Source organism: Salvelinus sp. IW2-2015, linkage group LG4p, assembly GCF_002910315.2.
Source record: "Salvelinus sp. IW2-2015 linkage group LG4p, ASM291031v2, whole genome shotgun sequence".
Lineage (NCBI taxonomy): Eukaryota > Metazoa > Chordata > Actinopteri > Salmoniformes > Salmonidae > Salvelinus > Salvelinus sp. IW2-2015.
In genome coordinates, this window is record NC_036841.1 from 15,578,632 (window position 1) to 15,592,538 (window position 13,907).

The 13,907-nt window shown below is 43.5% G+C and overlaps 1 protein-coding gene across 1 annotated transcript in view; it reads left to right on the plus strand.

The window, feature by feature from the left end:
• The window catches only part of LOC111957292 (calpain-8), a 21,355-nt gene extending 7,855 nt beyond the window's left edge, over positions 1-13,500 (plus strand). Inside the window, 20 exon segments of the mRNA XM_070438331.1 lie at positions 404-537; positions 850-1,021; positions 1,233-1,316; positions 1,437-1,522; positions 1,604-1,619; positions 1,621-1,688; positions 9,067-9,260; positions 9,356-9,558; positions 9,659-9,670; positions 9,891-9,970; positions 10,082-10,204; positions 10,311-10,347; positions 10,462-10,536; positions 10,627-10,672; positions 10,976-11,037; positions 11,303-11,371; positions 11,867-11,945; positions 12,322-12,438; positions 12,543-12,595; positions 12,992-13,500. Coding sequence (XP_070294432.1) covers positions 404-537; positions 850-1,021; positions 1,233-1,316; positions 1,437-1,522; positions 1,604-1,619; positions 1,621-1,688; positions 9,067-9,260; positions 9,356-9,558; positions 9,659-9,670; positions 9,891-9,970; positions 10,082-10,204; positions 10,311-10,347; positions 10,462-10,536; positions 10,627-10,672; positions 10,976-11,037; positions 11,303-11,371; positions 11,867-11,945; positions 12,322-12,438; positions 12,543-12,595; positions 12,992-13,018 — 1,737 coding nt within the window. The 3' untranslated portion in view covers positions 13,019-13,500.
• Positions 13,501-13,907: the final 407 nt, after the last annotated feature.

Sequence of the window (13,907 nt, forward strand, 5' to 3'; positions counted from 1 at the left end):
GAGGGAGAGGGAGGCAATAAAGAGGGTGGACAGTAAGGGAGGGAGAAGGGATGAGGGGGATGTAGGGAGAGAGGGAGGGAGGGGAGAGAAGGGGAGAGAGGGAGAGAGGAGGGAGAGAGGGAGAGAGGGGAGGGAGGAGGGAGGAGGGAGAAGGGGAGAGAGACATCTACATTGGATGTGTTGCATAACAGTGGGCAAGTACAGGCCTGCATTAAAACATCTTAGAGGTCATGAGTTATGACTTAGTGATGTTCCTCTAATTACTTGCCCATAACCAAGGCTGTGTGTGTGTGTGTGTGTGTGTGTGGTGTGCCTCCCTCTCCCTCGCTACCGCCCTCTCCCTCCGTACCTCCCTCCGTACCTCCCTCTCCCTCCCACCTCCTCCCTCCCCCTCCCTGTGTAGTTCTGGCAGTATGGTGAGTGGGTGGAGGTGGTAGTGGATGACAGGCTGCCTGTACGCGGAGGCCGCCTGCTCTTCAGCTACTCCTGTACCCGCAACGAGTACTGGAGCGCCCTGGTGGAGAAAGCCTATGCCAAGTCAGTCAACCGGGGTGTGTGTGTGTGTGTGTGTGTGTGTGTGCGCTTGTGTAATATGCTACATGGTTGTAGTGTTTGTGTGTGCCTGACAATGCTCTTATGAGGTTTCAGCCTCCTCATTTGAATGCGTTTATCGTAAGGCACTTTGAATAAGAGCATCTGCTAAATGACAGAAAATGTAAATCTAGAAAATGTCCCCTTCCTTTATCTCCCTCGTTCCTCTCTCCTTCCTCTCCCCCACCACTCTATCCCCTCCCCCTTTCTCTCCACACACCACTTTCGCCTGCTCCCTCTACCCCTATCTCGGAGCAGGCTGATCGGGTCATATGGCAGTCTGAAGGGGGGTAATATCTCTGAGGCGATGGAGGACTTCACAGGTGGCATAGCCTACTCCCTCCCTGTATCCTCACGCACCCCCAGGATCATGTGGAAAGCCCTCTCTGATGCCGTGTCCCGTGGCAGCCTTCTCAGCTGCTTCATACAGGTACAGCACAAACACACACAAGCATGCAAGCAAGAACACACACACACACACACACACTTACACCCATGGCACATGGTAAATACTGTACCAACATAGCTACACACCTTTCTGACACCCACACCACTCCTTCGTCAATAGCTACTGTGATGGCAAGTGTGACTGTCACTGTGTAAGAAGCAAGTTGCTCTCTATGTGCTGTGTATCTCCACAGGCTACTAACTATCTTGAGATAGGCACAGTGACTGCAGAGGGACTGGTGAAGGGCCACGCCTACGCCATCACAGACACTGACACGGTATGTAACATACTGTGCTTCACCAAGCTAAAGTCATCAGAAAAGAATCCACTTTCCCATTTTGCTAACATAATTGTTTGTGTGCGTGTGTGTGCGTGTGTGTGTGTGTGTGTGGTTCAGGTGAAGAAGTCGGCTGGTGAGGCCTTGTTGCTGAGGCTGAGGAACCCCTGGGGCTTTGTAGAGTACTCTGGACCCTGGAGTGACAAGTGACGGGAATTGTGTGTGTGTGTGTTGGTGTTTCCATTTGTCATTACAACAGGCATGTATCCTTCTGTGTGTAATTGTAGGAGTAAAGACTGGGATTGATGTGGATTGCTGCTGAGAAGAAAAGGATTGATCTTGAAAAACATGTGAGGACGGAGAGTTTTCTTGGTATGTTCTGGTTACAACACACGTAGAAGACAAACATAGTAAACACATACATAACAATAGTGCTTCAGCAAAGTATTCATATCACCTTGTGGACACATTTTGTTGTGTGGACACCTCTGAATTCAAATTGTGTATTAAATAGCTTTTTTTTCTCTCCCATCTCAACGCAGACCCCATAATGACATAAGTGAAAACATGTTGATTGTTATTTGTGCAAATTTATTGAAATACAAAAAAGGCAACTCTGACTTCTTGAGCAATTCTTAATTTGCAGGTGCAGATGGCATCAATTGAACAAGATGAAGGAAAAAGGAAACCGACCTGCTCTTGATTAGTATCACACCGATATTTAATAAGCTTACGTTATCGCCACAACGGCCTTCGTCAGAGCTTTTGGGATTTTTTGAAAGTTTGCACCCTTATGGTAGACTGGCTCAACACCACATCCGTTCTAACACTGAAGGGGTTGGAGCAAAGAAAATAAATAGTGCTACAAATATACAATGAGTGCAATTCATAAATATTAAAAGTTGTAATAAATATCAGTGCGTATTGAACATCTTCTGTATAATCTCAAATGAGGACATAGCAAGTTCATTAGTCATATGGGTCATCATATGAAAAACGTCAGAATAATCTACCAAGAGACACACATTTCATGTTGCAATTCCACAGCATAACTACAAAGCATTTCATCATTAGGTCCTTTTGAAACAATGTTGGAGGGGAAATCCACAAACAATTCTCTTTTAACATCAGAGTATTATTAATATCGACCTCCCCTGTCTGATATCTTAAACTTTACCTCTATGCCACAAAATCTAAAGGTGGAAATGTCATGAGCTTCATGTCATTGGAAATGTACAGCGACTGGATAATCCTGTTCGTTTCTCCTGATTTGAACTTTTTGTTCAATATTCTCTGTTGAGAGAGGGGTGGTTTTACCCGCACATAAAGAAGCCTCACTAATACATTTTTAATGTAAATAACATGGGTGGTGGACACAGTAATAATGTCATTTTAATTTGGAACCTTTTTCCTGTAGTGTGGGTGACAGAAATTTGACACTTCTCATATTGTTGCAACTTCGCATCTCTGCATTTATAGCTACCATTTGGTGAGGGCGTAAAAGTGTTTGGCTAATTTGTCTTAAGTGGTGGAGTTGGCAAGATGAACCCACATTTAATCGCGTAAATTGGCGACGTTCCTATACAACACATACCGTGTGGGTATTTAAATTACCTAGCCGGGCAAGCTGGGTCCGATGATAAATTATGCGTGTTTCTTGACACCTCTTCCACCTTTACCGAATTCAAGTATAGTTGTGTTAGTGAACATTAGCGGAATGTTCTGTAGCTTTAGCGATCGTCACTTTTTGTACGTTCATCGTGTGTTATTTTTCCAATGCCGAAGTTATGAGTCTGTCATCACCACATTGTGACGAATAGCCCTCCTTTTGAAAACCTCATGCGCATCTCCGCTGCTTTTTCTAGATAATCATCTGTTGGAGTGGCATATACGGCGCAGTTAAAAATAAATTGGCTTCTTGGAAAGTCTCTTTTTAATGGCTCAGGGGTGGAAGCTGTCCACCTGTAATTAGAGTATTTCTGTCCGTTTCTTTTTCTATATAAACTTGTAAACAAGGTTCCATTTGATTTCTCAAATCACATATCGAGATAATGCACTTTAGTGTCACCGTTCCGATAGTGATTTTGAGATTGGGGTCAAGTGCTCGTTGAGTAGTGCCATATAAATCTGAAGTTCTTCTTCAGTTCCTACCCAATATACAAAAAATGTCATCAAATATCGATACCCACACCTTAGGACGTTTATTAAAAAATGCGATTCTCGTCTTTCATTATTACAAATACGGTTCTTCAAAAAAGACCCATATAGAGCGTTGGCATAGCTTTCGGAAGCATAATGTAGAGCCCATCGATGTCCAGTTTCGTTTGGAGATGTATTCATCATCAAACCTGAAATAGTTGTACGTCAAAACATTTTATTCAGCCAACTCTAGAATGAAGTTTGTTGGTGGATAGTTCAATGTAGTATCTCTGTCTTCCCAAATAGTGCTGCTAGTGCTTGCCAGCCCCCCCCATGGGGAATGCTGGTATAAAGACTCTACGACACTCTAATGTGAGCCAAATCAGTTTTCTTTTAAAACCCGTTATTCGGTAGATCTTGTTTTATGAAGTCTATAGAGTCCGTTTACATATTGATGGCAATGATTGCAATGAGATTTAATAAGAGTCTACTAAGTTTGACAATGGCTTAGCATTGAGCCATTCCTGCAACACTGGTCTGCTGGAATAGTTGCCACTTGTTGTGTTTTAGGTTGGGTGTAATTTTCCGGTAAAATGGTTATAAGCATGGACGTATGGCACATTTGCAACAAAGAATATTCATATTCAAGCGTTTGGAGATAAGAGTTGTTTAATAGGGCTTGCTCCAAATTAGAGCAAATATCCTTTGGAGAAACACCTGTGGTGGGATCAACACCTCCAGTTTTCTATAGAAACGTTCATTGGCTGAGTTGTCCTCTGACATATTCTTACTTTTATTTTCATAGTCTAAAACAAACCACGATTGAGCACCCCGTTGTCTTGCAGGTTTTTATAAACCAAAGATGAATCCTTTCATTATTCCTTTGGAGGTGCCAGTTCTTCTGTTCTCTTAGTGAGATTCTCTGAATATGTTTTGTTTGTCTTGGTGGATTATGACAATGGCTTCTTGGTTCGGCTAACCTACAATAGGTATTAAATCTCGAGGAGTTGTTAACCATAGGACAGAATTTGCTTTTGGGCCTTAAAAATGGGTGCCAGTCTTGATTTGTTACTAGGCCCGAATCAGTGTTTTTGCGAACCTGCTTAAGTTTTAATGTCTTGCGAAAGATTTAAACAGATCCTGACTGTTTCGTATCGAATGGTTATCTGTAATGTAGGTACATAAAGAGAGGCCTTGAGATAAGACTAAGACTGTGAGCGTCAGTAAGGTCTTTTTTTGGAGAGGTTAATTATCCCACTGTAGGCTGTCCCGCTGGTACTCCGTGTCCACGGCTGTTGTTCCTGGGTCTTCCTCGCTTCGACCGCTTACCCTCTCCTGCATCGTTTCTTTTCTTTCGTGGAGCCCCTCTTGTTGCTTCGGGCTTAAAAAAACGGGACTGTGGTGCCCATGGAAGCCTGGGTCAACGTCTGTAGGGATTCGCTCTCGGGTGGATGCCTCTGTGTCCAAGTTCCATGTCCTCCGCTGCTGCGTTATATGCGTCCCCCGATCAGCGGTGCGTCTCCGTCCGGCCTCTGCGTGCTCCTGTCCTTGGGCTTCCCATGCGTACGCCTGGTTTGAAGCTGGGTAATGCCTCTGTGTCTCGCTGGATTTCCTGATTTTGTTGCTTTGTAGAAGAGTATCCTCTGTATTTCCAAATGGACTGCTTTGATCGGTGTCGTTATGGTTTTTGTAAATTAGGGACCTAAGATTTTCCTTCATTCATAGCCTCATTGTTCGCCATACATCTTAAACTTCAACTTCCTTTCACTTCCTTCGACACTGTTCCACGAAAGTAGATTAAAATTCCTAATGAGCATTTTGTTGAGTAATTTCACCCCATTGCTGAACTAAAGTTTTGTCGTTATACTAATAGTAGGGCTCTTCTGTATTTCCTCAGTCCTCTTGGAATGCGCATTGTTGCGCTCCAATACTCACTAAGAGTGGGTGCGATGCAGGAAACAAACCGTGTTTCTTTCTCTCGAAGTCTCCTGAAGTTTGGATTTTGAGTTCACAAGTCGAGCGTAGACACTGGGTTGTCCATTGTTGGAGGTGGTAGGAAAAGAATCTTGTTTGCGTCTTCTTGTGTGAAATGGAAAGGGTACTCGCAACAATGAGTGGTTAAGTGAGTTGATCTCTCGTAGTGGAATCCATTGTATACTTGGTAACGTCCTTTTAACTAGTGTGTATACTTAGCAAATTTAAGAGTGCGGAGTGAAAGATAGTTAATACAAATACAAAAAGCACCTCGCAATCTGAGCAATCTATTCTGCAAGCGTGTCATGGATCAAGTCTGAACAAGCTCGATAGGGAAAGGAACGCACACTGCTCTTGATAGTATCCACCGATTTTAATAAGCTTAACGTATCGCCACCGGCCCTTCGTCAGACGTTTTTGGGATTTTTTGAAGTTGCACCCTTAATGTGAAAGACTGGCTCCACCCACATCCGTTCTACACATCGAAGGGGTTGGAACGGCAAGGAAAATTAAATAAGTGCTACCAAATAATACAATGTGCCATTCATAATATATTACAAAAGTGTATAAATAAGGCGTATTGAACACTTCCTGTATAATCTCAAATGGAGGACATAGCAAGTTCATCAGTCCATTGGGTACATCATATAAAAACGTCAGAAATTCTACAAGAGACACACATTTCATGTTCCAATTCACAGCAATACCATACAAAAGGCATTTCCATCATTTAAGTCCTTTTGGAAACAATGTCTGGAGGGTGAAAATCAAAACAATTCTCTTACTCCAGAGTATTATTAATATCACCTCCCCTGTCTGATATCTTCACACTTTCTCTATGCACAAATCTAAAGGTGGAATGTCATGCTTCATGTCATTGTTTGAACATGTAACAGCGGACTGGATAATCCCTGTCGTTTTCTCCTGATTTGAAATTTTTGTTCACTAATTCTCTGTTTGAGAGAGCGGGTTGTTTTACACGACATAACAGAGCCCACATTGGACCATTTAATGAATGTAAATAACATGGGTGGTGGAACACGTTAATGTCATTTTATTTGGAACCTTTTTCCTGTGTGTGGGGTGACAGAAATATTGACACTTCATGCATATTGGTTGCACTGTGCGCATCCTCTGCATTTATAGCTACCATTTGTAGAGGGCCCGTAAAAGTGCTTGGCTAATTTTCTTAAGTGGCTGGCAGTGGCATGAAACCAATTTAATCGCGTAAATTGCGACTTCTCCTATACACAATACGTGGTGGATATTTAAAATTCACGGCAAAGCTGGGTCGATGATAAAATATGCCAGTGTTTTCTGACCACTCTCTCCACTTTTCGCGATTTCAAAAGTATAATGGTATGTTGTGATACATTACGGAAATGTTCTGTAGCTTTAGCGGGTCTTTTTTTTGTAGCAGTTTCATCTCGTGTTTTTTTCCAATGCCAAGATTATGAGACTTCATCCACACATTGTGACGAATAGCCTCTTTTTAGAAACCCATGCGCATCTGCTCCGCTGCTTTTTCTAGATAATCATCTATGTGGAGTGGCATATACGGCGCAGTCTAAAATTGGCTTTGAAGTCCTCTTTTAATGGCTCAGGGTGGAAGCTCTGGTCACCCTTAATAGAGTAATTTCTCTGGTCCGTTTTCTTTTCTATATAAACTTGTAAAGTTCCCATTTGATTTCTCAATCCCACATATTCGAGATAATGAAACACGTTTAGTGTCACTTCCAATTAGTGAATTGAGATTGGGGTCAATCGTCGTTTGAGCGTATGCCATAAAAAAAAAATTCCTTGACAGTTCTTCTTCAGTTCCTACCCATAATAACAAAAATGTCATCAATATATCGGATAACCACTTAAGGACTTTATTTCAAAAATGGATTCTCCGTTTTCATTATAACAAAACGTTCTTCAAAAGAACCCTATAGAGGTTTGGCAATGCTCGGAGCAAATGTAGAGCCCAATCGATGTTCATCGTTTTGGAAGATAGTATTCATCATCAAACCTGAAATAGTTGTACGTCAAAACTATTCAGCCAACTCTAGCATGAAGTTTGTGGTGGATATTCCAGCCAGTCACATAAGGTGCACTTTCAAAAAATCCCAAAAGCTCTGACGAAGCCGTTGGCCCGATACGTAAGCTATTAAATATCGGTGATATATCAAGAGCAGTGTGCGGTTTCCTTTTCCTTCATCTTGTGCAAATTTTATTGAAAATGATACAGAATGGTTGGTTGTCTGTCATTACTAGACAACCATGTTTTCAGTCTTGCCTTAGATTTTCAGCAGATTTAAGTCACAACTGCAATTCGGCACTCAGGAACATTCCTGTTCTTCTTGGTAAGCAACTCCAGCATAGATTTGGCGTGTGTTTCTAGGTTTATTGTCCTGCTGAAAGGTGATTCATCTCTTCAGTGTCCTGGTGGAAAGCAGACTGAACAGGTTTTTCCTCTAGGATTTGCCTGTGTTTAGCTCCATTCCCATTGTTTTTTTTATCCTCAAAACTTCCCAGACCTTAATGATTACAAGCATACCCATAACAATGATGCAGCCACCATAATGCCCTTGAAAATAATGGAGAGAGGGTACTCAAAGTAATTGTTTTGTATTGGATTTTCCCCAACATAACAACTTTGTATCGGACAAAAAGTGAATTGCTTTGCCACATTTTTTGCAGTAATTACTTTAGTGCCCTTGTTGCAAAACAAGATGGCATGATTTGGAATATTTGTATCCTCTATAGGGCTTCCATCCTGTCTTTTCACTGTGTCAATTAAGTGGAAGTAACATACAATGTTGTGATCCCTCCTCAGTGGTTCTCCTATCACAGCCCATTAAACTCTGTAGACTGTTTTAAAGTCAACCATTGGCCTCATAGTGAAATCCCTGAGCGGTTTCCTTCCGTCTTGCAACTGGATAGGACGCGCGTATCTTTGTAGTGCACTGGTGTATTGATACACCCAATCAAAGTGTAATTAATAACTTCCCCAATGCTCAAAGGGATATTACTTTTTACACCATCTGCCCTTTTTTAAGGCTTGCATAAGAAGGGGTTGAATACTTAATCGACTTCAAACATTTCAGCGTTTCATTTGATAATTATTTGTTAAATTTAGAAAAAACCTTAATTCTGCTTTGACATTATGGTGTATTGTGTGTAGGCCAGTGACAAAAAAAAATATTAATTTAAAATCCATTTTATAATTCAGGCTGTAGACACCAACAAAATGTTGGAAAAAGTCAAAGCGTGTGATCCTTTCTGAAGGCACTGTACATCGACCAGTCTCACCTTATTTCTGCTGTACTTTGTTTTTGTTTATGCATACATGTGTAAATACAATGTAATGTATTATAACTGATACCAATAATGCATAGATGATGTAATGTATTATAGATGACTCCAAATGAAATACTGTACCATGTTGGACTATGACTGCTTTTTCGTGTCTCAAAACTCTATTTGAGTTGTCCACAATGTGGTCTTTTAAAATCTGCATTTTGCATTGTCAACTATTGTATCATTGTGGAATGACACTTTAATAAATGTCTAACATATAATCTAGTTTCACACAATACAACAACAGCACACGGACACATTCTAACAGTGTGCATCCCTCTCTATGTGTCAGGATCAGTGCGGAGGACTTCAGCAAGCTGTTTGGCACAGTGGAGCTGTGCAGTGTGGACCCTGACCCCATAGTGGACGAGGACACACCCACCGACCCCGACTCCCCTGCCGCCCCCATCTCTTCCTGGACCCTCAGCTCCCATAAAGGCTCCTGGGTATCGGGCTCCACCGCAGGGGGAAGCTGTACTTACCCTCGTGAGTGTGTGTGTGTTTCCAAAAGCAGAACGTTTGTCATTTCATCTACTTGTCATTTGCTACCTTCCTTTTCACCAATACCTCCTCTATTGTAGGATCTTTCTGGAAGAATCCCCAGTTCCAGCTTATCCTCGCAGAGCACGATGATGATCATGCGATGACCCTGGAGGAGAAGAAGGTGGCCGAGAATCAGAAGGAGAAAGCGAAGCAGTGCACCGTGTTGGTGGAACTGCTGCAGAAAAACCGGAGAAAGAAGGATAAAGTCAACTTCCTTCACATCGCCTTCCACATCTACAGGGTGAGAGAGGAAGGGAGAGAAAATACCTTGTCCCTGTATGTGCTGTGAATCTGAATGTTCTACATGTTCAGTTAGTCTGACGTTTTTCCTGTCTCTGCAGGTTCCTCCAAAGGTGAGTATCATGTTGTGGAGTATTTGAAAAAAACGACATATTTTCATTAGTTAGATAATGTCATCACTTTTAATCTAACAACCATGTCTGCTGCCCCCCTCTCCCTCCAACCACTACCTCCTTCTCTCCCTCTCTTCTATATCTGCCTTCTTCTTCCTCTCTCTCCTCTTCTCCTCTCCTATCTTCCCCTCTCCTCTCCTCCCCGCTCCCCCTCTTGTAGCTCCAGGGCCTGTGTCTGGGCCAGAGCTTCTTCTCTTCCCAGCAGCCTGTGGGGAGTTCTGGGAAGTACCAGCCCCTGAGGTATTGTACCTCAGCAGCCAGTCTTCACTGCAAATACGGTGTGTCACATTTTCATGAAAACAGACTATAAAGTTGTATCTCGTCTCTTCTTCTTGTCTTTTGTCACCGTAGGGCTGTGTGGAGGGAGGTGAGGCTGGACCCGGGAAACTATGTGATTCTGGCTTCCACCTACAGTCCCAACCAGCCTGCGGAATTCTTCCTCCGCATCTATTCCAAGACTGCCAACAATCTGGGGTACAGAAGGGGTGGGTGGGGGCGGGTGATGATGATGCTGGTGATGACATTTCAGTGACAATCTCATATTGCATTGAGACTGATGGTGCTCCTCCTTGTATTCCAGGACCAAAGATTTCACCTGCTCCACTGGCTTCCTCATGGTGAGTTGAACCTTACTGAAGCATGCTTCTACTGCACTACTGCTCTCCAGTTCAGCAAGCCAACTATCGATGTGTGTGTGCATGCGTGCGTGTGTGTGTGTGTGTCCTTCACAGGTAATGTCAATGCCACCAGTCTTGCCAGAGGATCGCAAGAGAGTACAGAAGACCTTTGATGAGATGGCGGGGCCTGTAGGAATTCTCTCATCTCAAAATATAACTCAACCATAGAAGAGAAATATCTCCCTTAGACAGTCTTAACCTGTTTTATCTCCCTGGCAGGACGACAAGCTGAATGCAAAGGAGTTCATGGAGCTGGTTAACTCAGGTTAGATCATTAATGAACTCAGGTTTTCATGTCTAAGGTTAATTTAGTCAAACCATGTTGCAGAACTCCCTAAACTGCTGTGATGAAGGGTACCACTATTGTATGTTGGTCCTCTTGTGGAGAATATTCTTACAATGCAGTACCAGTAACAGCCAGTAGGTGGGAGCAGAGTAGCAAGGTTTCCTCTATCAGGTTGACAAACTTTTTGGGCAAACAGAGATGACTTCTCTAGGAAAAACCTCATAGCTAATATACCATTAAAATCATCTGCCTCTTTCACTCCTCCCCTCCCCCCTCTCTCAGTTTTGGAGAAAGACTACCAGCTGCCACTGGAGACATGCAGACAGCTCATCTTCGGAGAGGATGTATCCTTTTATTTGGCCAGTTGTCACAACCTTACCCCATACATCTCACTGCCTTTGTTTTTCTTGCCAGGGCCCGTATCCACAAAGCACCTAAGAGCAGGAGTGCTGATCTAGGAGTTGTCCATTGGATCTTATTCATTGTGATCTAAAACGCTAAACTGATCCTAGATCAGCACTCATACTCTGATATGCTTTGTGGATACGGGCCCGGTACTTTTGAGTGCCTCTGTCTGTGTCTGAGAGATGTCCCTAACCCACCTGTCAGACTGGGGGGCGTAGCAGTCTGACCCGAGAGCAGACAGAGCCTGTGCTGGCCTCTCTTCGCAGTCTGCAGGTACGACTACTAGAGGGACAAGCCCCAAGGTGTTAAGCAATAAAGCCAGAGGGGGTGTGGTATATTGGCCATTATAAACTGCCAATCAACCCTGAATGCTGATTGGCTGAACGCTGTGGTATATCAGACCGTATACCATGGGTATGACAAAACATGTATTTTTACTGCTCTAATTACGTTGGCAGCCAGTTTATATGGGCTGTTCTTATGCACAATGCAAGCGGAGTGCCTGGATACAGCCCTTATCAGTGGTATATTGGCCTTATACCACAAACCCAAGAGGTGCCTTATTGCTTTTATAAACTGGTTACCAACATAAATAGAAGTATTTTTGCTTCATACCCATGGTATATTGTCTGATATACACACAGCTGAAATGCTGTTTCAGCCAATCAGCATCCAGGACACAAAATACCTGGTTTATAATTAGTAATATTGCTTAGCTACAGTTACTCAACCATCTGCCATTGACCTCTCACACTCTCTCTCTTTCAGTCCATCTTCTTCAAGTTTGATCAGGACTCTTCAGGGACCATGTGCCCCTTTGAGCTTAGTCTGGCCCTCCAGGCTGCAGGTTCGTACACACACACACACACGTACACACACACGTACACACCACCACACACACACACACACAACACACACAACACACACACCACACACACACACACACACACACACACCACACACACACACCACACACACACACACACACACACACACACACACACACACAACACACGACACACACTCTCTCTCTCTCTCTCTCTCCTCTCTCTCTCTCTCTCTCTCTCTCTCTCTCTCCTCTTACCACTCCCTCCCTCAATCTCTCATTCACTCATTCACTCACTCCATCCATCACTTTCCATACGGTGTGTTACATTTTACCCTCCACTCCATTCTTGAATGGATAACAACCCATTTCTCTCCTCTCCTCTCGCTCCTGCTAGGGGTGCAGTGTGATGGCCAGGTCATACAGCTGCTGTGGGAGAGGTTTGGCTCTGGGGAGCCGCATCTGCCTTTCCATGGCTTTGTGGCCTGCGTCACCAGGCTGCGCAAGCTATTCGGTATGTCAACACACACGCACGCACACACCTAGGTGAGTTATGTTTTGTTGCCGGTTATGATGTTCTGCCTTAATATTGTGTGTGTTTGTGTCCCCTCTCCCCAGCCCTGTATAAATCAGAGAGCAACCCAGAGGTCAAAAATGTGGGAATCAATGCTGTGAGTCCTCCTTGACTATGAAATCAACCAAAACCCTGGCCCTAACCCCAACTTCACATCCACATCCAGGTTCAACCATATCCTTAGCCTCAACCCTAACCCTAACTCTAGCTCAATGTCTACATCCCGGTTCAACCCTAACCCTACCCTCACCCACAACCCTAGCATAATGTCCACATTCCTGTTCAACCCTTAGACTAGCCATAACCCTATCTTGACAGTAACCATGACCCTAAACACAAATCATAACCTGACCCTAATCTGTCCTGTGCCAGACCATATCCTCAAGCCTAACTTATACCTTGTCCCTGACCCTAACCTTTATACAGGCTATACCMTTACTAATGCCCTCTAACCCTGACTGGTTGCTCCTCTCTTTGCTGTTTTGTTTTACAGTGGCTGCTCCGACTCCTGACCGTGTGAGTGTGCTCTGCAAACGGGGTCTCTGCGTGGGCACTGCAGGGGCATTCTGTCTGACCAGGACCATATAACATCATGCTTCTGTCGGCATCCTCGTCCACACACACACACGGACACACAGACACACACACACACACACTAATGAATCCCTGAACTTTGTCACCATACTATACACCACTGTCTTTCTCTACTGCCATATTGTGTTATAGTGCTTTACATTAATTTACATGGATAGTACCTTTGGAGTTAGTGTCACTACTAATGTGTTTGATGTGTACACAGGTATGAATCTCTAGATGTTCTTTTGTTTCAGCTATTTCCGCAAAGTAATTGAGTCAAGTATTTTCAGTTTTACAGCCAAGTATTTCTTAAAACTCAAATAATGAAAGCGGTTAAAATAGTGAAAATGTAGTTGAAGCTCTGGAAATTAAAATGAAAAACGCAATAATGAAATGTGTCCAGAAATAAATCTTTGCAAACATGAATCTGCTTTGATAATGTAAAATGATTTATGTGTTTATAAATACAGCCCAGCCTCACACACACACACACACACACACACACACACACACACACGGAGAGTACGGCCTGCCCCGGTGAGGGATTGAAGGTGATGTCTCCGCTGCGCTGCACTCACCATCTCTATTCTTATCATACTGACGCCACGTACAGCATCGTTCCCTCACTCCCTCCCTCCTTTGCTCCGTTCCTCCCTCCCTCGCGCTCTCTCTAGTAACTCTGTCTTACAATCTGCCTCCTTCTCCCTCTGTTACCCTCTGTGCTCTGTCACACACACACATTTATGCTCTTGTCCTTTCTCCTGATTCTCCTATAAATAGAAGCTTTGCTCACACACAGCTTCCTGTTCATCTTTATGTGACTACACACAGGT